The following is a 23227-nucleotide window of genomic DNA, read 5'->3' as shown; positions in this document are numbered from 1 at the left end:
CCCCTCCACCCCCAACTCCTCCCCTCCACCCCCAACTCCTCCCCTCCACCCCCAACTCCTCCCCTCCACCCCCAACTCCTCCCCTCCACCCCCAACTCCTCCCCTCCACCCCCAACTCCTCCCCTCCACCCCCAACTCCTCCCCTCCACCCCCAACTCCTCCCCTCCACCCCCAACTCCTCCCCTCCACCCCCAACTCCTCCCCTCCACCCCCAACTCCTCCCCTCCACCCCCAACTCCTCCCCTCCACCCCCAACTCCTCCCCTCCACCCCCAACTCCTCCCCTCCACCCCCAACTCCTCCCCTCCACCCCCAACTCCTCCCCTCCACCCCCAACTCCTCCCCTCCACCCCCAACTCCTCCCCTCCACCCCCAACTCCTCCCCTCCACCCCCAACTCCTCCCCTCCACCCCCAACTCCTCCCCTCCACCCCCAACTCCTCCCCTCCACCCCCAACTCCTCCCCTCCACCCCCAACTCCTCCCCTCCACCCCCAACTCCTCCCCTCCACCCCCAACTCCTCCCCTCCACCCCCAACTCCTCCCCTCCACCCCCAACTCCTCCCCTCCACTCCCAACTCCTCCCCTCCACCCCCAACTCCTCCCCTCCACCCCCAACTCCTCCCCTCCACCCCCAACTCCTCCCCTCCACCCCCAACTCCTCCCCTCCACCCCCAACTCCTCCCCTCCACCCCCAACTCCTCCCCTCCACCCCCAACTCCTCCCCTCCACCCCCAACTCCTCCCCTCCACCCTCAACTCCTCCCGTCCACCCCCAACTCCTCCCCTCCACCCCCAACTCCTCCCCTCCACCCCCAACTCCTCCCCTCCACCCCCAACTCCTCCCCTCCACCCCCAACTCCTCCCCTCCACCCCCAACTCCTCCCCTCCACCCCCAACTCCTCCCCTCCACCCCCAACTCCTCCCCTCCACCCCCAACTCCTCCCCTCCACCCCCAACTCCTCCCCTCCACCCTCCACCCCCAACTCCTCCCCCCCTCCCCCCCAACTCCTCCCCCCTCTCCACCCCCAACTCCTCCCCCCTCTCCACCCCCAACTCCTCCCCCCTCTCCACCCCCAACTCCTCCCCCCTCCACCCCCAACTCCTCCCCCTCTCCACCCCCAACTCCTCCCCCCTCCAGCCGCAACTCCTCCCCCCTCCAGCCGCAACTCCTCCCCCCTCCAGCCGCAACTCCTCCCCCCTCCAGCCGCAACTCCTCCCCCCTCCAGCCGCAACTCCTCCCCCCTCCAGCCGCAACTCCTCCCCCCTCCAGCCGCAACTCCTCCCCCCTCCACCCGCAACTCCTCCCCCCTCCACCCGCAACTCCTCCCCCCTCCACCCGCAACTCCTCCCCCCTCCACCCGCAACTCCTCCCCCCTCCACCCCCAACTCCTCCCCCCTCCACCCCCAACTCCTCCCCCCTCCACCCCCAACTCCTCCCCCCTCCACCCCCAACTCCTCCCCCTCCACCCCCAACTCCTCCCCCTCCACCCCCAACTCCTCCCCCTCCACCCCCAACTCCTCCCCCTCCACCCCCAACTCCTCCCCCTCCACCCCCAACTCCTCCCCCTCCACCCCCAACTCCTCCCCCTCCACCCCCAACTCCTCCCCCCTCCACCCCCAACTCCTCCCCCCTCCACCCCCAACTCCTCCCCCCTCCACCCCAACTCCTCCCCCCTCCACCCCAACTCCTCCCCCCTCCACCCCAACTCCTCCCCCCTCCACCCCAACTCCTCCCCCCTCCACCCGCAACTCCTCCCCCCTCCACCCGCAACTCCTCCCCCCTCCACCCGCAACTCCTCCCCCCTCCACCCGCAACTCCTCCCCCCTCCACCCGCAACTCCTCCCCCCTCCACCCGCAACTCCTCCCCCCTCCACCCGCAACTCCTCCCCCCTCCACCCGCAACTCCTCCCCCCTCCACCCGCAACTCCTCCCCCCTCCACCCGCAACTCCTCCCCCCTCCACCCGCAACTCCTCCCCCCTCCACCCGCAACTCCTCCCCCCTCCACCCGCAACTCCTCCCCCCTCCACCCGCAACTCCTCCCCCCTCCACCCGCAACTCCTCCCCCCTCCACCCGCAACTCCTCCCCCCTCCACCCGCAACTCCTCCCCCCTCCACCCGCAACTCCTCCCCCCTCCACCCGCAACTCCTCCCCCCTCCACCCGCAACTCCTCCCCCCTCCACCCGCAACTCCTCCCCCCTCCACCCGCAACTCCTCCCCCCTCCACCCGCAACTCCTGCCCCCTCCACCCGCAACTCCTGCCCCCTCCACCCCCAACTCCTCCCCTCCCCCCCTCCCCCCTCCACCCCCAACTCCTCCCCCCTCCACCCCAACTCCTCCCCCCTCCACCCCAACTCCTCTCCCCCTCCACCCCAACTCCTCTCCCCCTCCACCCCCAACTCCTCCCCTCCCCCCCAACTCCTCCCCCCCCCAACTCCTCCCCCCCTCCACCCCCAAGTCACCCCCCCCCCCCCAAGTCCTTTATTGCTCCACTTCCTTCCTGGAGCACTAAAGCTAATTTGTTTGCGTATGGGGAAACAGTGTCTGGCACTAAGTTTCCCGGCTCTCAAAAGTTACCGCCCCCAAACGGGGCGATCAGAAATTTCCTCCCCACCCCGCCCTTGTCCAGTTTAAGATTTCAACCAGACCGAGCTGCTGTCTCAACACCCCGCCCTCAATGTCTCCCCTCTTGCAGGGTCCAGTGGCCTTGTGAGGTAATTAGAGCTTGCACTCCTCTCTCCCCTCTCTCTCCCCCTCCCCTCTCTCTCTTTTGCATTCATATATCACCGTTCACGACTTTTACAGCCAATGAAGTACTTTTTGAATTCTAGTCCCTGTTGTAATGTGGGAAATGCGGCAGTCAGTGTGTGCGCACAGCAAGCTCCCACACACAGCAATGTGATAATGAGCAGATAATCTGTTTTTCGTGATGTTGGCTGAGGGATAATTATTGGCCCCAGGACACCGGGGAGAACTCCCCTGCTCTTCTTCAAAATAGTGCCATGGGATGTTTTATGCCCACCTGAGAGAGCAGACGGGGCCTCGGTTTAACGCTTCATCTGAAAGACGGCACCTCCGACACTGCAGTGCTCCCTCAGTACAGGGAGTGTCAGCCTGGATTTTTGTGCTCCAGTCCCTGGAGCGGGACTCGAACCCACGACGTTCTGACTTCGAGGCGAGAGAGAGAGAGTGTGCAGCTCAGTGAACAACAGCTGACACAACCAAGGAAGCAATTGCTGCACTCCTGGACCACTATAACAGTCTTACTCGTGTTTATCTGCATGAGTCATCACTCCTGAGGCCATGCTTTGCTGCACCAATAGCTGGTCTCCTTCGCACTGCAGAGGTTTGAGCAACAGACTGAGACGCAAAGGTCAAATAATCCATTCGCCTGTTTCCACCGGGGCTTGCTGTGTACTTAATTATTGTGATCGCTTTATAAAAAGATTAAATTAACATTTCGAAGCAGCACTGGCACAGGATGTTTGGGTAAACATAGAGCTGTTCTGTTGCCTGGTCCGATCATATTTACAGGACACATGAAACGCCACGCCAGTTAATGATGTGTCTCACAATTATGTGTGGAGAGACATATGCATAATGGATCACTGTGTTTCACTGCCTTTATCAGAGCCATAAATAATTGCTCACCTCTCTCTCTTTTTCTCCCTCTCTCTCTGCAGATTGATTGGATTCGATATCCGTTCTCGATAACTACGAACCATGTCTGCCGTAGGAAAGGTACTGGCAATACTCTGGTCGCGGCATGAATCGTTCCAAGGGAGGCGGAGGGGGGGGGTGGATGGGAGTTTAACTGCTCTCGAGTCAGATTCAAAGAAAAAAAAAAGAACTTGCATTTATATAGCGCCTTTCACCACGTCCCGTTTACAGCCAATGAGGTATTTTTTAAAGCGTAGTCACTGTAGGGCAGAGGGTTGTGAATCTGTGGAATTCTCTGCCCCAGAGAGCTGGGTCATTGAATATATTTAAGGCGGAGATGTAGACAGATTTTTGAGCAATAAGGGAGTCAAGGGTTATGGGGAGCGGGTGGGGAAGTGGAGCTGAGTCCATGATCAGATCAGCCATGATTTTATTGAATGGCAGAGCAGGCTCGAGGGGCCGTATGGCTTACTCCAGCTCCTAGTTCTTATGTTGTAACGTAGGAAACGCGGCAGCCAATTTGCGCACAGCAAGCTCCCACAAAACAGCAATGAGAGAATCTGTTTTAGCGATGTTGGCTGAAGGATAAATCATCAGCGTCATTGGGAGAACTGCCCCCTGCTCTTCTGGGACTAGTGCCGCGGGATCTTTTACATTGTTATAGACAGTGGCTCGGTTTAACGTCTCACCCAAAAGACGGCACCTCTGACAGTGCAGCGCTCCCTCAGCTCTGCACTGGGCAGTGTCAGCCTTCGATTATGTGCTCAAGTCTCTGGAGTGGGGCTTGAACCCACAATCCTTTTGACTCCGAGGCAAGGGTGCTGCCCACTGAGCCATGCTCACCAATGGGTATTCTGGTGCTCAGGCTACAGATAGAAAGTATTTCATAGAAACATAGAAAATAGGTGCAGGAGTAGGCCATTCGGCCCTTTGAGCCTGCACCGCCATTCAATGAGTTCATGGCTGAACATGCAACCTCAGTACCCCATTCCTGCTTTCTCGCCATACCCCTTGATTCCCCTAGCAGTAAGGACTACATCTAACTCCCGTGGAAGTTACATCCCGTGGAACGTACCCCATCTTTCCCCTAACCCCCCCCTCCTCCACTCTACATCCAAAAGCGCAAAATATTAAAATCACAGTTTGCTAAGCTTTGCATTGATGAGAATATCCATTTGACTTCTCCTCCGCCCCATCTGGCTGACTATTTAAGCTTATGATTGCGATCGTTCATGTTTTATAGTTCCAGGTGTTATGGGCAGGAAGAGACCATTGGTATATCGAGCCAACCCTTCAAATCACAGTGTCATAGAAATTTACAGCACGGAAGGAGGCCATTTCGGCCCATCGTGTCCGCACCGGCCGACCAAGAGCTACCCAGCCTAATCCCACTCTCCAGCTCTTAGTCCGTAGTCCGTAACACTTCAAGTATTTTCTAAATGTGGTGAGAGTTTCTGCCTCTACCACCATTTCAGGCCGTGAGTTCCAGACCCACACCACCCTCTGGGTGAAAACATTTCCCCTCAAATCCCCTCTAAACCTTCCACCAATTACTTTAAATCTACGCCCCCTTGTTGTTGACCTCTCTGCTGAGGGAAATAGGTCCTTCCTATCCACTCTATCCAGGCCTCTCATCATTTTATAGTAGCAGACCGCGATTCCAATATGAACAACCCCGTATCCCCTTCTTAATAGGATTTCTAAAACCCTGCCAAGGTTTTCTGATCCGCCGTACCTGCTGGTAATCTATTCCACAAGCCTCAATTTCCTATTTATAGAATCTCCCAGCACAGAAGGAGGCCCTTCAGCCCATTGTAGCTGTGCCAGTTCTGTGAAAGACCGATCCAATCAGTCCCACGCCCCCCTACTCTTTTTTCCCCCTAGTCCTGTAATGTTTTTCCTTTTCAAATATTTCTTCCTTTTGAAAGTTGCTGTTGAATCTGCTTCCACCGTCCTTTCAGGCAGAGCGTTCCAGATCAACTCGTTGCTTAAAAAAAAATTCTCTTCATCTCCCCCTTTGCCAATGACCTTAAATCTGTGCCCTCTGGTTACCGACCTCCTGTCACTGGAAACAGCTTCTCCCAAGCTACTCTATCAAAACAACTCATCATTTTGAATTTATGATGTCTTTAATACTCTTATGAATGACTCCACGAGGTCTAGTATTGTACTTGAGCTGTTGTGACCTTAGTCCCATTTATTGTAACTCCAGAGCGAGGCCTGGTGGGCAGCCTTTTATACTGGGCCCTGCACACCTATGGTGACCCTCAGGTCTCCCACCGCAGTGCCCTCTGGTGGCAGACCTTATGTGACTCTACAGTTAGTGTACATGGTCTACGTACATGACAGAATTGATATTAATTTTGTTTGAAATTCTTAACTTTAAATTTTGTTATCACATCCTCAAATCCCAAGCCTCATACAGGATTTTCCAAATTCCCCATATCTGTGAGAATCTTAAAGACTTTTGTCTACACTGTCTCGTGTTCCCAATAGATTGATGTCTCTGGATAGACCATCTTTCTTAATAACATGGCCTCTTCGAGATTTAGGATTTATACCTTGCAGCTATCTTCCAGTCTTTTAACAATTCTACACACTTCCTATAATACAGAGACTGAAACATAACAACACCTTGCATTTATACTGTTATATATGCAGGCTATTGATATACTCTCTGTGTAGTCACTGTGTAGTTGCATAAGATGGAGACTTGTTACCTGATGTATTATCAATAAGGTTTACGCTGTGTATATACTATGCTGGCACCACTAGAGGGTGCAACTGGTGGAGAGCGGGGTTTCCTGCCCCTGTGGCAGAGGCTGTCCACCAGAGGGCACTGCGGTGGGAGACCTGAAGGTCACCTGCATAGGTGTGCAGGGCCCAGTATAAAAGGCTGCTCACCACACTTGCGCCTCACTCTGGAGTTACGAATAAAGGACCAAGGTCACTGCAGTTCGAGTACAACACATTGCCTCGTGGAGTCACTCATAAGTGCATTACGGACATAACATATATAGCATCTTTTTAATGTAGCAAAAACATCCCAGGGCGCTTCACAGGAGCGTTGTCAATAAATAAGTTTGACACTGAGCCACAGAAGGGGATATTAGGATGGGTGACCAAAAGCTTAGTCAAAGACGGAGGTTTTAAAGAGTGATCTTAAAGGAGGAGAGAGAGGCGGAGAGGTTTTGGGAGGGAATTCCAGAGCTTGGGCCTCGGCAGCTGAAGGCACAGCTGCCGATGGTGGAGCGATTATAATCGGGGAGATGCAAGAGGCCAGAATTGGAGGAATGCCGAGATCTCTGGGGCGGGAGGGGGGCGGGGTTGTGGGGCTGGAGGAGATTACAGAGATAGGGAGGGGCGAGGCCATTGAGGGATTTGAAAACAAGGATGAGAATGTTATAAGTGAGGCAGTGTCGGACCGGGAGTTTAGTCTCCATGTTACAGGAAAGATGTTGAGGTGGTGCTCTGGGAACTGATTGAGTATAAAAGCAGGGAACTTTACTCTGTATCTAACCTGTGCTGTACCTGCCCTGGAAGTGTTTGATGGGAACAGTGTAGAGGGAGTTTTACTCTGTATCTAACCCATGCTATACCTGCCCCGGAGTTGTACAGGCTATTGGTGAGGCCACACCTGGAGTACTGTGTACAGTTTTGGTTTCCATATTTATGAAAGAATATACTTGCTGTGGAGGCAGTTCAGAGAAGGTTCACTCGGTTGATTCCGGAGAGGAGGGGTTTGACTTATGAGGAAAGGTTGAGTAGATTGGGCCTCTACTCATTGGAGTTCAGAAGAATGAGAGATGATCTTATCGAAATGTATAAGATTATGAGGAGGCTTGACAAGGTGGATGCAGAGAGGATGTTTCCACTGGGGGAGACTAGAACTAGAGGGCACAACCTTAGAATAAGGGGCCACCCATTTAAAACTGAGATGAGGAGAAATTTCTTCTCTGAGGGTCGTAAATCTGTGGAATTCTCTGCCCCAGAGAGCTGTGGAGGCTGGGTCATTGAATACATTTACGGCGGAGATAAACAGATTTTTGAGCGATAAGGGAGTCAAGGGTTATGGGGAGTGGGCGGGGAAGTGGACCTGAGTCCATGATCGGATCAGCCAAGCTCGTATTGAATGGCGGAGCAGGCTCGAGTGGCCGTATGGCCTACTCCTGCTCCTATTTCTTATGTTCTTGTGTAACTGCCCTGCTTTATAACTGGGAAGATTTCCACATCACTGGAATGGCCAAACCAGAGGTTGTGCAGACCAGTTTTAAACCTGATGGTGATGCTGGTAGTAAACGGGAAAAAAAAAATCCAGTGACGAGTAATTTCTGTTTGTGGTGCTCTCCCTATGCTTGTTTAAGTAAAGAGCATTGCTACCATGTGGCTCAGTGGACAGCATTATAGCCATTGAGTCAGAAGGTCTGGGTTTATAATCCCAATCCAAGAGACTCGAGTTCAAGAATCAAGGCTGATGGGGGTGCTGCGCTGTCAGAGGTGCCGTTTTAAAAATATTTGTTCCTGGGATGTGGGCGTCGCTGGCAAGGCCGGCATTTATTGCCCATCCCTAATTGCCCCTTGAGAAGGTGGTGGTGAGCTGCTGCCTTGAACCGCTGCAGTCCGTGTGGTGAAGGTGCTCCCACAGTGCTGTTAGGGAGGGAGTTCCAGGATTGTTACCCTGTTTTTCAGATGAGACGTTAAACCGAGTTTATGGGCCTATAATTGGCAAATAAAGTCTGCCCTCTCAGGTGGACGTAAAATATTTCCATGGCACTATTTCGAAGAAGAGCGGGGGAGTTATCCCGTGTGTCAATATTTATCCCTCAACCAACATCATTAAACTGAGTTTCTGGTCCACTTCACCTTGCTGTTTGTGGGATCTTGCTGTGCACACATTGGCTGCCAACATTTCAGCAGTGCCTACACTTCAAAAGAACTTCATTGGCTTTAAAGTGCTTTGGGTCGTGAAAGGCGCTATATAAATGCAAGTTCTTTCTCTCCTTTATCTGTTGTCTATCATTAATCATTCTAATGTTGCAGAGACCAACCAGTCTGGGTCTTGTTGCCTCAGTTGCCCTAGGGATGCCGATTATGGGTTATGCAGCGGATTATATATATATCTGGATTCTGGGTTCAAAACCAGGTGAAGTAATCGCTCCACCATTGGTGGCCGTGCCTTCAGCTGCCTGAGCCCCAAGCTCTGGAACTCTCTCCCTAAACCTCTCCGCCTCTCTACCTCTCATTCCTCCTTTAAGACGCTCTTTAAAACCCATCTCCTCGACCGACTTTTGGTCACCTGCATTTATTTATTCATTCATGGGATGTGGGCATTAATAAACTGGCAGAATGGGCAAATAATTGGCAAATAATGTTCAACGCATATAAATGAGAGGTATTACATTTTGGTAGGAAGAATAGGGAGGTCACTTATTACTTGGAGGGTGAGCAGCGTGCGGTGGCCCGGCCCGGAAATTGGCGCGGTCCCGGTGTGCAAGACCATCAGCAGGCCGGGGCCATTGGAGGGAGCAGCGTGCGGTGGCATACCACTGCAGGGAGCAGCGCGTGCTGCTGCAGGAGGGTGACGGCTGAGAAGCCAGGTCGCTGATTGCAGTGCGGGCAGGCACAGCAGGAGGGGCGAAGGAGCAGCAAGAGTCCATAGAGGGAAGTGATCGGGGCCCAGGAGAGGCTTGAGTCTGGGGCCCAGAAGAGGCGAGGGCCCAGGGGCAGCACGGGCCCAGCCCACACTGCGATATGTGCGCACACTAGGTCCGTGCAGCAGAGCTGGTCTCCAGTCGTCTTGGTTAACCCTTGCCACTAGACCAAGACCTCGCTCTGTCAAGACCATGTGGTGGCTGGGATTCAACGGCCACCCCACGTTAAAAAAATCCACGCACAGGCATCTTCCACCCTTCAACATGTAGTTCAGGATCCGGAATATTAGGTCCTTCATTGAAACACCTGTGAACTCATCCCTTTTTGGCGTGGAAGCAATTCATCCTCGATACAAGGGACTGCCTATGATGATGACTGGAGGGTGCAAGTCTAGGAAGGTTCGGGAACAAAGGGATCTCGGAGTACAAATACACAAATCACTAAAAGTTGTGACCCAGCTTAGGCAAGGCCATAAAAAGCAAACCAAGAACTAGGCTTAATTTCTAGATGTATAGAATTGAAAAGTAGGGAAGTTATGCTAACCCTGTAGCGAACCTTGGTTAGACCACACTTGGAGTACTGCGCACAGTTCTGGTCACCATATTATAAGAAGGATATAGAGGTACTGGAGAGGGTGCAGAGAAGATTTACAAAGGATGATACCATAAATGCGAGGGTATATATATCAGGAAAGGATGAACAGGCTGGGTCTTTTTTCTCTTGAAAAAAGGGGGCTGAGGGGTGACCTAATAGAGGTGTTTAAAATTATGAAAGGTGGATACAGAGAGAATGTTTCCACTTGTGGGGAAGAACATAACTAGAGGCCATCAATATAAGATAGTCACCAAGAAATCCAATAGGGAATTCAGAAGAAACTTCTTTACCCAGAGAGCGGTGAGAATGTGGAACTCGCTGCCACAGGGAGTGGTTGAAGTGAATAGTATCGATGCATTTAAGAGGAGACTAGACAAGCGTATGAGAGAGAAGGGAATAGAGGGTTATGCTGATAGATTTAGATGAGGAAAGACAGAAGGAGGCTCGAGTGGAGCATAAACACCGGCAAGGACTGGTTGGGCCGAATGTCCTGTTTCTGTGTCGTATATCCTATTTAACCCTCTGCTGTACCTGCCCTGGGAGTGTTTGATGGGACAGTGTAGAGGGAGCTTTACTCTGTATCTAACCCCCTGTACCTGCCCTGGGAGTGTTTGATGGGACAGTGTAGAGGGAGCTTTACTCTGTATCTAACCCCGTGCTGTACCTGCCCTGGGAGTGTTTGATGGGACATTGTAGAAGGAGTTTTACTCTGTATCTAACCCATGCTGTACCTGCCCCGGAGTGTTTGATGGGGATAGTGTAGAGGGAGCTTTACTCTCTATCTAACCCCCTGTACCTGCCCTGGGAGTGTTTGATGGGGATAGTGTAGAGGGAGCCTTACTCTGTATCTAACCTGTGCTGTACCTGCCCTGGGAGTGTTTGATGGGACAGTGTAGAGGGAGCTTTACTCTCTATCTAACCCCCTGTACCTGCCCTGGGAGTGTTTGATGGGGACAGTGTAGAGGGAGCTTTACTCTGTATCTAACCCATGCTTTACCTGCCCTGGGAGTGGTTTTTATCCATTCTCTGGATGTGGATGTTGCCGGCAAGGCTGGCATTTATTGAGCCACCTTTTTGAACCGCTGCAGTCTGTGTGGTGAAGGTGCTCCCACAGTGCTGTTGGGGAAAGAGTACAAGGATTTTGACCCAGCGATAATGAAGGAACGACGATATATTTCCAAGTCAGGATGGTGGGGAACGTGGAGGTGGTGGTGTTCCCATGCGCCTGCTGCCCTTGTCCTTCTAGGTGGTAGAGGTCGCGGGTTTGGGAGGTGCTGCCGAAGAAGCCTTGGCGAGTTGCTGCAGTGCATCCTGTAGATGGTACACACTGCAGCCACGGGGCGCCGGTGGTGGAGGGAGTGAATGTTGAAGGTGGGGGATGGGGGGCCAATCAAGCTTCTTGAGTGTTGTTGGAGCTGCACTCATCCAGGCAAGTGGAGAGTACTCCATCATACTCCTGACTTGTGCCTTGTAGATGGTGGAAAGGCTTTGGGGGGTCAGGAGCTGAGACACTCGCCGCAGAATACCCAGCCTCTGCCCTGCTCTTGTAGGCACATTATTTATGTGGCTGGTCCAGTTAAGTTTCTGGTCAGTGGTGACCCCCCCGCCCCCCAGGATGTTGATGGTGGGGGATTCGGTGATGGTAATGCCCTTGAATGTCAAGGGGTGGTGATTAGACTCTCTCTTGTTGGAGATGGCCATTGCCTGGCACTTGTGTGACGTGAATGTTGCTTGCCACTTATCAAGCCTAGATGTTGTCCGTTTCTTGCTGCATAGACTGCTTCATTATCTGAACTCGGGCTACAGAAAAGAAATTGACTGTGTAATGTATGCAGCGGTGAGTATGCTCACAGGTTTGTGAGTGGCTTTGTGAGTGGCTTTGCCAGTCACATGATGTTCACAAGACTCAATAAAACCCCAGCCAGTTGGGTCCAGGTCATCCACGATGAGGTATGCAGTTGTGAGCCTGGTGGATGAACTGGTAATGTGTAGTGTGATTGTTAAATCTCTGTTAATAAACCAACTAGTTCTTAATAGCAATGTGTTGCTATGAATTCTTGAGCAAGAACGCATGAAGCAAATAAATTACAACATGTTTTGCCCTGATTCCTTTAAGTGAATTGAAGATTGTATTGGGAGAAGAAGAGAAGAGGCGAATAGGGTTGAGATACCACGTTGGCCCATTAATAGCTAATGGAGTTTCATTAAAATGATGTCGCAATCTGTCAGCGCAAGTGACTGATAACTATCAGGGAGGTTGACTTTCACACATTGCGAGATTTGCATTATTCATCACATTGTGTGTGTGTGTAGGATTATAGAGATTGGGTTTAAGGTGATGTCAAACATCTTACTCGTTGTGTTACAATTCTCTTGACGAGCTTTAATTAAAATGAAAGTGGCTCTTTGGACTTAAGGCAATAAACCAGGTTGGCGTGGGGCTTTAGCAGCGAGGCAGGAGGAGGGGATGTGTCAGGGAGTCAGGGATCGAGTTGCAGTACAGGATGAGCAGCGATTTCACCCCAAGGATGGAGGGAGAGCATGTTGAATGACAGCCTTTGAGCAACAAGAGAGGAGAGTGATTCGATATCAAGTTTGGAAAATATATGCAGGAATTGGCTGTCGCATTTCCGACATTACAACAGTGACTACACTCCAAAAGTACTTCATTGGCTGTAAAGTGCTTCAGGATGTCGTGAAAGGCGCTATAGAAATGCAAGACCTTGGCCTAGAAATTTGGGTCATTTGCGCCTCCTGTTAGCGCCTTGGACCCTAATTTGGGTATCGCTGCCTGAAGCTGTGTCGGGTGATGACAGTGACAGCTTCAGGGGTCATGTACCAGGCAGCAGGCTGCTCGCGGGGCGATAGTGAACGTGGAGGTTCATTGCTTTAAAAAAAAAAGTGTCTGTTTCTGTTTTTGTTTTTGCCGCGCCTCGTTGGCGCTTTGGAAGCAGAGCCCGTGCCACGATTGGTCAGCCCACACTTTGCTTGAGTGCCGGGCTGTTGGCACGGCAGCCCCGCTCCCTGGTGGTCCAGGAAGGACCCTTTTTCTAATGCAATTTAATGAAGGGGAGAGCCCCTCCTACGCGGCGGTGCTACGCGGCCCAGTGCCTAGCACTGCGCCCTGCTCCCGACCCGTTAGCCCCGCCCCCGACCCATCCGACCCTCTCCCGACACTCACCCGGTGGCCCCGCCCCCAACCTGTCGGCCCCGCCCCGTCCGTCGGCCCCGCCCCCGACCCATCCGACCCTCTCCCGACACTCACCCGGTGGCCCCGCCCCCAACCTGTCGGCCCCGCCCCATCCGTCGGCCCCGCCCCCGACCCATCCGACCCGCTCCCGACACTCACCCGTCGGCCCCGCCCCCCCCCGACCTGTAGGCCCCGCTCCCCGCCCCTCCCCGACCCGCCGGTCCCGCCCCCGCCGCGACCTGTCGGCCCCGCCCCCGCCCCGACCGTCGGCCCCGACCTGTCGGCCCCGCCCCCGGCCCGCCGGCCCCGTTCATGACCCGCCCTGCCCCCCTTCTGTCCCGCCCTCTACCCACAAAGGCAGTGCCGCGCGTTACTATGCGCCCCACTACCTTCCGGGGGCAGTAATCCCAATTTCCCGCGAGGGGAGAGACTTCTGCGCCTGGCACCAAGTCTCGCGCCTCGTCACTATTACCTTCTCCCAAATGGGACGCTCGGAATCTTTCCCCTTTTCTTCCCTTGATTGGAATGAATTCTCAAATGCAGCCGATTGTCGGTCACTAGAAGCAGGTGTGAAGTATCTAGACCCGGAGACGGGGGAGGAGAGATAGTCTGACATTGCTGAAATACAAGGCAGGGACTGTCGGACTTGGAGTTCGGAGGTTTTGATGGACACTGCAGGCAAACAAAGGGCATTCATTTTAACGGTCGATCGTAGCTTGTGTGATTATGCAGCAAAGCTCTTCATTCCCGTCCTCGCGCTGATGTTTACAACTCTTGGGTTATAATAACAACACTGTGGACATCTTGCGGAATGAAATACGTGGTAGAAGAGAGTATACAACACAGCCAGCGCTGGGGAAGACTTGGGATCATTTGCTCTCTTATTTTTTTTTACATACATTTATGAAATGCCACTTGCCTGGATGAGTGCAGCTCCAACAACACTCAAGAAGCTTGACACCATCCAGGACAAAGCAGCAGCTTGATTGGCACCCCAACCACCACCTTCAACACTCACTCCCTCCACCACCGGCGCACCGTGGCTGCAGTGTGTACCATCTACAAGATGCACTGCAGCAACTCGCCAAGGTTTCTTTGGCAGCACCTCCCAAACCGGCGACCTCTGCCACCAAGAAGAACAAGGGCAGCAGGCGCATGGGAACACCACCACCTCCACGTTCCCCTCCAACATGCTTTGGAGGCAGTTCAGAGAAGGTTCACTCGGTTGATTCCGGGGATGAGGTGGTTGACTTATGAGCAAAGGTTGAGGAGGTTGGGCCTCTACTCATTGGAATTAACCAATAAGGGAATTAAGGGTTACGGGGAGCGGGTGGGTAAGTGGAGCTGAGTCCACGGCCAGATCAGCCATGATCTTGTTGAATGGCGGAGCAGGCTCAAGGGGCTAGATGGCCTACTCCTGTTCCTAATTCTTATGTTCTTATGAATTCAGAAGAATGAGAGGTGATCTTATCGAAACGTATAAGATTATGAGGGGGCTTGACAAGGTGGATGCAGAGAGGATGTTTCCACTGATAGGGGAGACTAGAACTAGAGGGCATGGTCTTAGAATAAGGGGCCGCCCATTTAAAACTGAGATGAGGAGGAATTTCTTCTCTGAGGATTGTAAATCTGTAGAATTCGCTGCCTCAGAGAGCTGTGGAAGCTGGGACATTGATTAAATTTAAGACAGAGATAGACAGTTTCTTAACCGATAAGGGATTAAGGGGTTATGGGGAGCGGGCAGGGAAGTGGAGCTGAGTCCATGATCAGATCAGCCATGATTGTATTAAATGGCAGAGCAGGCTGGAGGGGCCGTATGGCCTACTCCTGCTCCTATTTCTTTTGTTCTTATGCTGTTCTGTTAAAGTCACACACCATCCTGACTTGGAAATATATCGGCCGTTCCTTCATCGTCGCTGGGTCACAATCCCTGGAACTCCCTCCCTAACAGCACTGTGGGAGCACCTTCACCACACGGACTGCAACGGTTCAAGAAGGCGGCTCACCACCACCTTCTCAAGGGGCGATTAGGGATGGGCAATAAATGCCGGCTTTGCCAGCGACGCCCACATCCCATGAAGAAATTTTTAAAATTGCGGTTTATGGAGGTGGTGTTTTAGGGGGCTGATAGCTTGAAGGAGTTTCTGCCCCAGTCCCTCGAATGGGCCATGTATCTGAGGTTTAGTGTGGTGGTGAATCCCAGGGGGTTAAGGGTGGTGAGCTGTGAGGGAATGCAGATGGCTAATGGATTGAAATCATGCCATGAGGAATTATAATTCTCTTTTCACTTGAAATTCCCATGTTTGCTGTTTAAACAGGTAGGGTATCAGATAGAAGAATTCCATGTTAATGTGTTCCTCATGAATATTGCACGGTGTGAATTTAACCCATTGATATTCTATCAGGATCAAGCCCGACCTGTATCGCTAACCTCTTTAACAACATCAGGAGGTGGTTGTTAGCCGTGGCTCAGTGGGTAAACTCACCTCTGAGTCAGAAGGTCGTGGGTTCAATCTACCCTGACACTCCCAGTACAGTGCCGTCTCTTTCGGATGAGAAGTTAAAGCGAGGACCTATCTCCTCTCTCGGGTGGATGTAAAAGATCCCATGGCCACTATTTCTAAGAAGAGCAGGGGAGCTACCCCCGGTGCCCTGGCCAATATTTATTCCTCAATCAACATCACTAAAACAAATGATCTGGCTATTATCACATCGCTGTGTGTGGGAGCTTGCTGTGCACAAATTGGCTGCCGCGTTTCCTACATTACAACAGTGACTACACTTCAAAAAGTATTTCATTGGCTGTAAAGCGCTTTGAGATGACCTGAGGTTGTGAAAGGCGCTATATGAATGCAATTTCTTTCTGTCTCGCCTCGTCATTTCAATCTCTCTCTCTCTCTCTCTCTCTCTCTCTTTCTCTTTCTCTCTCTTCAGCATTAAGTATTCTCCCCACCGCCCCCTCTTTCTAAGCAGTAACAGGGGATGCATTCAACTTAAACACGTTTCAGCTATGTGTGCGCCACCCAGGAGCTGATCTGACCGCCTCGTTATTTAGATTCTTCGGGCTGCGACCATATAAGAGAATGAAGTGATCGTGTTCAGACGGAGGCAGTGAGAAGGACTGTTATTTATAACTTGGTGCGCCTGTTCCTGCAGCAGCTGTAGTGGGGGATGGGGAGGGGAGGGATGGGGAGGGGGAGGAAGGGAGGGATGGGGAATGAGGGATGAGGGAGGAGGGGGGATGGGGAGGATGGAGGGAGGGGGGATGGGGAGGAGGGAGGGATGAGGGAGGAGGGAGGGAGGGGGGATGGGGAGGAGGGAGGGATGAGGAAGGGAGGGATGGGGGAGGCCCTACCTTGGACCGGAGAGTATGAAGGTTGTCCCAGCAGGAGTGACGAAGCCAGCTGCAGTGTGTTGGCGCAAAGTGGGATAGAATTTTTCGGGAACATGGTAAACCTTCCTTCGCTATTTAGGTGGTGCACAGATTTGAGCCGGAACAGGAGGAGGACCTTCAACCCCTCGAGCCTGTTCTATCATTCAGTGGGATCAAGGCTGATCTGCACCTTAGCTCCATTTAGCCGCCTTTGCTCCATATCCCTCGATACCCTTACCCAACAACATTCTACCGATCTCAGTCCAATTGACCCCCAGCTTTTGGGTGAGAGAGTTCCAGATTCCCACTACCCTTTGTGTGAAGGAGTGCTTCCTGACATCACTCCTGAATGGCCTGGCTCTAATTTTAAGGTGATGCCCCCTTGTCCTGGACTCCTCCCCCCCCCCCCCCCCCCCCCCACCCCCCAACCGCACCACCCCCCCACCCACCAGAGGATATAGTTTCTCTCTCTCTCCCACTACAGGGAATTGAGCACAAAAAATAATCCAGGCTGACATTCTCAGTGCAGTAGTGAGGGAGCGCTGCACTGTCGGAGGGGCAGTACTGAGGGAGTGTCGCATTGTCGGAGGGGCAGTACTGAGGGAGTGCCACACTGTTGGAGGGGCAGTACTGAGGGAGTGTCACATTGTCGGAGGGGCAGTACTGAGGGAGTGCCACACTGTTGGAGGGGCAGTACTGGGGGAGCGCCGCACTGTCGGAGGGGCAGTACTGAGGGAGTGTCACATTGTCGGAGGGGCAGTACTGAGGGAGTGCCACACTGTCGGAAGGGCAGTACTGAGGGAGTGCCACACTGTTGGAGGGGCAGTACTGGGGGAGCGCCGCACTGTCGGAGGGGCAGTACTGAGGGAGTGCCACACTGTCGGAAGGGCAGTATTTCGGATGAGATATTTAACTGAGGTCCCGTGTGCGCTCTCGGGTGGATGAAAAAGATCCCATGGCACTATTTTGAAGAAGAGCAGGGGAGTTATCCCCGGTGTCCTGGGGCCAATATTTATCCCTCAATCAACATAACAAAAACAGATTATCTGATTATTATCACATCGCTGTGTGTGGGAGCTTGCTGTGCGCAAATTGGCTGCCGTGTTTCCCACATTACAACAGTGACCACACTCCAAAAGTATTTCCTTGGCTGTGAAGTGCTTTGGAACGTCGGGTGGCTGTGAAAGGCGCTATATAAATGCAAGTCTTTCTTTCACCCGATCAACTCCATTTACAATTATAACCCCCTCCATCAGATCACAACCCCTCACTCCAGGGAATACAAGCCAAGTCCTCATCAATTAACCCGTTAATCCCCGATATCAGTCGGGTGAATCCGCGCTGGTCCCATTCCGAGTCCGGTTGCTCCTTACTGAGGGCGCGGTGCCATGACTGGAACGCCGTGCTCCCGATGGTGTCTGACCTGGGCTCGATGAACAACTGGAGCATCGCATCCTCCGCTTTGTACTCCACCCCCGCGCGATAAAGGCCAACATTCCATTGCCCTTTTCGATTGAATTTTGTAACCGGTTGACCAACTTTACAACATAAGAATTTATAAGGGAGATTTTTCTAACTACCCACTGCCGCAAGTTTTTTGGTTGATAAGAACATAAGAATTGAGCAGGAGTCGGCCCCTCGGCCCCTCGAGCCTGCTCCGCCATTTAATAAGACCATTGCTGATCCTCGACCTCAACTTCACTTTCCCACCCGATCCCCATATTCACCCGATTCCCAGAGTGGCCAGAAATCTATCGCTCCCAGCCGTGAGTATACTCCGCATCCGCTTTGCGGGTCGCATTGACCGGCCGCTATTGTGCCGAGTAGAGCGCTTGCTTTGGGAGTCTCGTGTTGGGCATGCAGGCGATGTGGCCCGCCCAACGGAGCTGGTCGAGTGTGGTCAGTGCTTCGATGCTGGGGATGTTGGCCTGAGCGAGAACACTGATGGTATGTCTGTCCTCCCAGGGGATTTGCAGGAGGCAGTGCAAGAATTACTTTGTGTATATGGGAGCTTTGGGACTCCCTGAGGGAGTGAAAAGTGCTATTTACAAGCAGCTCTCTATCGTTCTCTATCGTTCTCTATCGTTCTCTATCGTTCTCTATCGTTCTCTATCGTTCTCTATCGTTCTCTATCGTTCTCTTTCGCTCTCTTTCGCTCTCTTTCGTTCTCTTTCGCTCTCTTTCGCGCTCTCTCTCTGTTGTGTATGCAATAACTGTCAGACTGAGTACTGTTTAACTCCAAGAGGTATAACCTTGGCTCTGCTTTATTAAGGCCCAAAGTGATTAATATACAAAATGCTTGGGCTACACACACGTGCGTGCAGCCCAATGGCCTCCAACAGTGACGCCATCTAGTGGCTAGTGATGCCAAAAGCACATACTTGACAATACCCCCCCCTCTGAGATATTAACAGTCTTTTACAAATTGAGACGGTCCAGTGTTTTACCCTCCCAGGTTGACCGTCTCAGTTCAACTCCAGCCTTGGGTGAGTGTTCAGAGTCTGTTGTGACTGGTGGCTGGGCGGCTGACCTGGTGGGAGGGGCAATGGCCGTGTCAGGGATTGAAAGCCCATTTTCATTGAACATGTCAGTGATTGAAAGTCCCGATTCACTGATGACCACTAAGCCCTCTGATGACTGGGGGTAGGTTGGTTGGTCGTTGATTGCCTCTTCCTCCGACTGTTCCGGTTCGTCTGTGTGCCGCAGCTTTGTCTGATCCATGTGTTTCCTGCATGTTTGCCCATTTTTGAGCTTGACAAATATTCTGTTGTCCTCCTTGGCCATGACAGCACCAGCGATCCACTTGGGACCCTGACCATAATTCAGAACATATACAGGATCATTTACAGAAATATCGCGTGACACAGCTGCGCGATCGTGATACCCTTGCTGACTTTGTCTTCTATATTCAACATGATTATTCAAGTCAGGGTGTACAAGAGATAGTTTTGTCTTAAGACCTCTCCATCATTAGTTCAGCAGGCGAGACCCCGGTAAGCGTGTGTGGTCTTGTCCTGTAACTAACCAGTATGTATGATAGGTGGGTCTGCAGTGACCCTTGAGTTACTTGCTTCATACTCTGCTTTATGATTTGCACAGCACGTTCTGCTTGCCCATTGGATGCAGGTTTGAACGGTGCTGACCTTACATGTTTGATATCATTGAGTTTCATGAACTCTTGAAACTCCTGACTGGTGAAGCACGATCCGTTGTCGCTAACAACGATGTCAGGAAGACCATGTGTCGTGAACATGACACTGAGATTCTCAATGGTAGCTGGATGTGCCGGATGATATGATTATACACTCTATCCACCTCGAATATGCATCCACCACAACTAAAAACATCTTCCCCAGGAAGGGACCTGCAAAGTTTATGTGGATCTGGACCATGGTTTGGACGGCCACGATCACAGACTCAGCGGCGATTCCGCTGCTGCTTTGCTGAGCTGCATGTTGAGCTGTGACAGGGGTTCCTTCACTCTCAAAAGCATCCATAACTAACAATAGGTCCGCCGGTTGTGGCGTTTCCACCTCCGGTGTGGGCAACGGCAGACGGCTCAAAGCATCAGCACAATTCTCGGTGCCAGGTCTATGGCGAATGACATAATCATAAGCGGATAATGTCAGCGCCCACCTCTGGATGTGGGATGAAGCATTGGTATTGATACCTTTGTTTTCAGACAACAGTGAAATGAGCGGCTTGTGATCTGTCTCCAGTTCAAACCGAAGACCAAACAGATACTGATGCATCTTTTTAACCCCATACACACAGGCTAGTACTTCTTTCTCTACCATGCTGTAGGCTCGTTCCACTTTAGACAAACTTTTTGAAGCATAGGCGACTGGTTAAAGTTTACCCGACTCATTAGCTTGTTGGAGTACACAACCAATTCCATAGGACGAAGCATCACCGGCCAATACTAAACGTTTACATAAGTCATAATGTACCAGCAGCTTGTTAGAGCAAAGCAGATTGGTGGCTTTCTCAAAAGCTCTGACTTGAGATGCACCCCAAACCCAGTTGTCGCCTTTTCTTAGCAGCATGTGCAGTGGTTCTAATAAGGTCCTAAATTTAGGCAGGAAGTTACCGAAGTAGTTGAGTAAACCCAGGAACGAACGCAGCTCCATCACATTCTGCGGCTTGGGTGCATTCTTGATGGCCTTGGTCTTCGCGTCCGTGGGCCTGATGCCGTCAGCAGCAATTTTCCTCCCCAGGAATTCGACCTCTGGTGCCATGAAGATGCACTTTGAGCATTTCAGTCTGAGTCCCACTTTGTCCAGACGATGTAGAACCTCTTCCAGGTTGTTCAGATGTTCCTCGGAGTCACGACCTATGATCAGGATGTCATCTTAGAACACAACGGTTCTGGGAACGGACTTCAGTAGACTCTCCATGTTCCTCTGGAATATTGCTGCAGCCGAGCGAATTCCAAAAGGGCACCTGTGATAAATAAACAGTCCTTTATGTATGTTAATGCATGTAAGTCTCTTCGACGTCTCGACCAGCTCCTGTGTCATGTAGGCCGACGTCAAGTCCAGTTTGGTGAACGACTTCCCCCCGGCTAGCGTTGCAAACAAGTCATCAGCCTTCGGTAACGGGTACTGATCCTGTTTCAAAACCCTGTTGATCGTAGCCTTGTAGTCGCCACAGATTCTGACTATGCCATTTCTTTTCAGCACAGGAACAATGCGGCTGGCCCATTCATTAAATTTAACCGGTGATATGATCCCTTCACGCTGGAGTCTGTCCAGTTCGATTTCAACCTTCTCCCTCATCATATACAGAACTGCCCGAGCTTTATAATGGACGGGTCTTGCATCTGAGTCCACGTGGATCTGCACCTTGGCTCCCGTGAAGTTGCCGATACCTGGTTCGAACAGCGAGGGGAACTTGCTCAATACTTGGGCACATGTATCTTTCTCCGATGACGATGCCTTGATGTCGTTCCAATCGCATCTGATTTTTTCAAGCCTGTTCCTGCCGAACAGCGTTGGGCCATTGCCTGGGACAATACATAGCGGTAACTCGTGAACCGCACCGTCATACGACACTTTAATTGTAGCACTGCCAATCACCGTTATGAGTTCTTTGGTGTACGTGTGCAACTTGGCATTGACAGGACTCAACCTGGGTCTCACAGCCTAAGTATCCCACAGCTTGTTGAATGCCCTCTGGCTCATTATCGATTGACTCGCCCCCGTGTCCCGTTCTATCGATACCGGCACCCCATTAAATTTCACGTTGATCATTATCGGTTTGCTCCTAGTTAGGAAGGAGTACAGTCCATACACTTCCTCCCCTGGTATCTCAGATTACGTATCCGGATCTGTGCTAGTCTGACCATCATCCTCCGTGTGGTGTGTCGCAGCACGCTTGCTCATCTGCAGACAATTGCGCTGGAGATGCCCCACTCTCAGACAGCCTTTGCAACTATATTGCTTAAATCGGCACTGCTGGTGCCGGTGATTTCCCCCACAATGCCAACACGGTGAAATCGGATGCATTCCCGCTGACGATCTTTGGGCAGCCACAGGTTTCGCGAACGCAGTCAGGTAGGCCCTGCCATGTGCCGCTCTGCCGAACGGCAAATCAATCATATTTACAGTACTTGCCGAGTTTCGATTTTTCACTGAAATCTGCTTCAGACTTCTATCTGCCGTCATGCATGACTGACCGATCGTGATGGCCCTGTTCAAGTCCAACGTCTCCACCGCCAGTAGTTTACGCAGGATCACCTCGTGGTTGATGCCGATTACAAAGAAGTCCCGCAGCATGTCTGCCAACACAGCCCCGAACTTACACGGTCCCGCTAGACGTCTCAGGTCGGCAACGAATTCCGCCGCATTCTGGCCCTCTGAGCGAACGTGCGTGTAAAATCTGTATCCCGAGATGATGATTCCTTCGTCTGGCTTAAGGTGGTCCTGTACCAGTATACACAATTCTTCATACGTCTTCTCTGTTGGACTCACAGGCAAGAGTAGATTCTTTGTCAGACCATCAATTTTTAGACCGCAAACCGTGAGGAACAGCGCCCGGCGCCGATCTGTGTCACCGACCTCCTCCATTTTGTTGGCCACGAAGAACTGGCTCAAATGGCTCACGAGTCTGCCCAATCTTCCCCTTCCACAAATTGCTCCAACAATCCAATTGTGCTCATTTTTGCATGCCCAAGGTTCTTGTTGCTTCGTCGCCAAATGTTGTGTATGCAATAACTGTTAGACTGAGTACTGTTTAACTCCAAGAGGTATAACCTTGGCTCTGCTTTATTAAGGCCCAAAGTGACTAATATACAAAATGGCTGGCCTTTTATACTTGGGCTGCACACACGTGCATGCAACCCAATAGCCTCCAGCTGTGACGCCATCCAGTGGCTAGTGATCCCAAAAGTACATACAGGTGGCCTGAAGGAAGTGGCCCGAGAAATAGTGGATGCATTGGTGGTCATTTTCCAACATTCTATAGACTCTAGATCAGTTCCTGTGGATTGGAGGGTAGCTAATGTAACACCACTTTTAAAAAAAGGAGAGAGAGAGAAAACAGGGAATTATAGACCGGTTAGCCTGACATGGGAAAATGTTGGAATCAATTATTAAAGATGTAATAGCAGCGTATTTGGACAGCAGTGACAGGATCGGTCCAAGTCAGCATGGATTTATGAAAGGGAAATCCTGATTGACAAATCTTCTAGAATCTTTTGAGGATGTAACTTGTAGAGTGGACAAGGGAGAACCAGTGGATGTGGTGTATTTGGACTTT

At 51.9% G+C, this 23227-nt stretch overlaps 1 protein-coding gene across 4 annotated transcripts in view; it reads left to right on the top strand.

Moving 5' to 3' along the window:
* The window catches only part of anxa6 (annexin A6), a 149693-nt gene that overhangs the window by 5663 nt on the left and 120803 nt on the right, over positions 1–23227 (top strand). For 2 of the 4 annotated variants that reach the window (XM_070878000.1, XM_070877997.1), the window contains exon 2: positions 3683–3740. In XM_070878000.1, the coding sequence (XP_070734101.1) occupies positions 3723–3740 (18 nt within the window). In that variant the 5' untranslated portion in view covers positions 3683–3722. Of the gene's footprint in view, positions 1–3325; positions 3373–3393; positions 3489–3682; positions 3741–23227 lie in introns of those variants that run through there. The other 2 variants (XM_070877999.1, XM_070877998.1) reach the window with 2 other exon arrangements.

Source organism: Pristiophorus japonicus, chromosome 4 (assembly GCF_044704955.1).
Source record: "Pristiophorus japonicus isolate sPriJap1 chromosome 4, sPriJap1.hap1, whole genome shotgun sequence".
NCBI classification, from domain to species: Eukaryota; Metazoa; Chordata; class Chondrichthyes; family Pristiophoridae; genus Pristiophorus; species Pristiophorus japonicus.
Note: the sequence above shows the minus strand (reverse complement) of the source record. Positions and strands in the feature narration are given on the sequence as shown.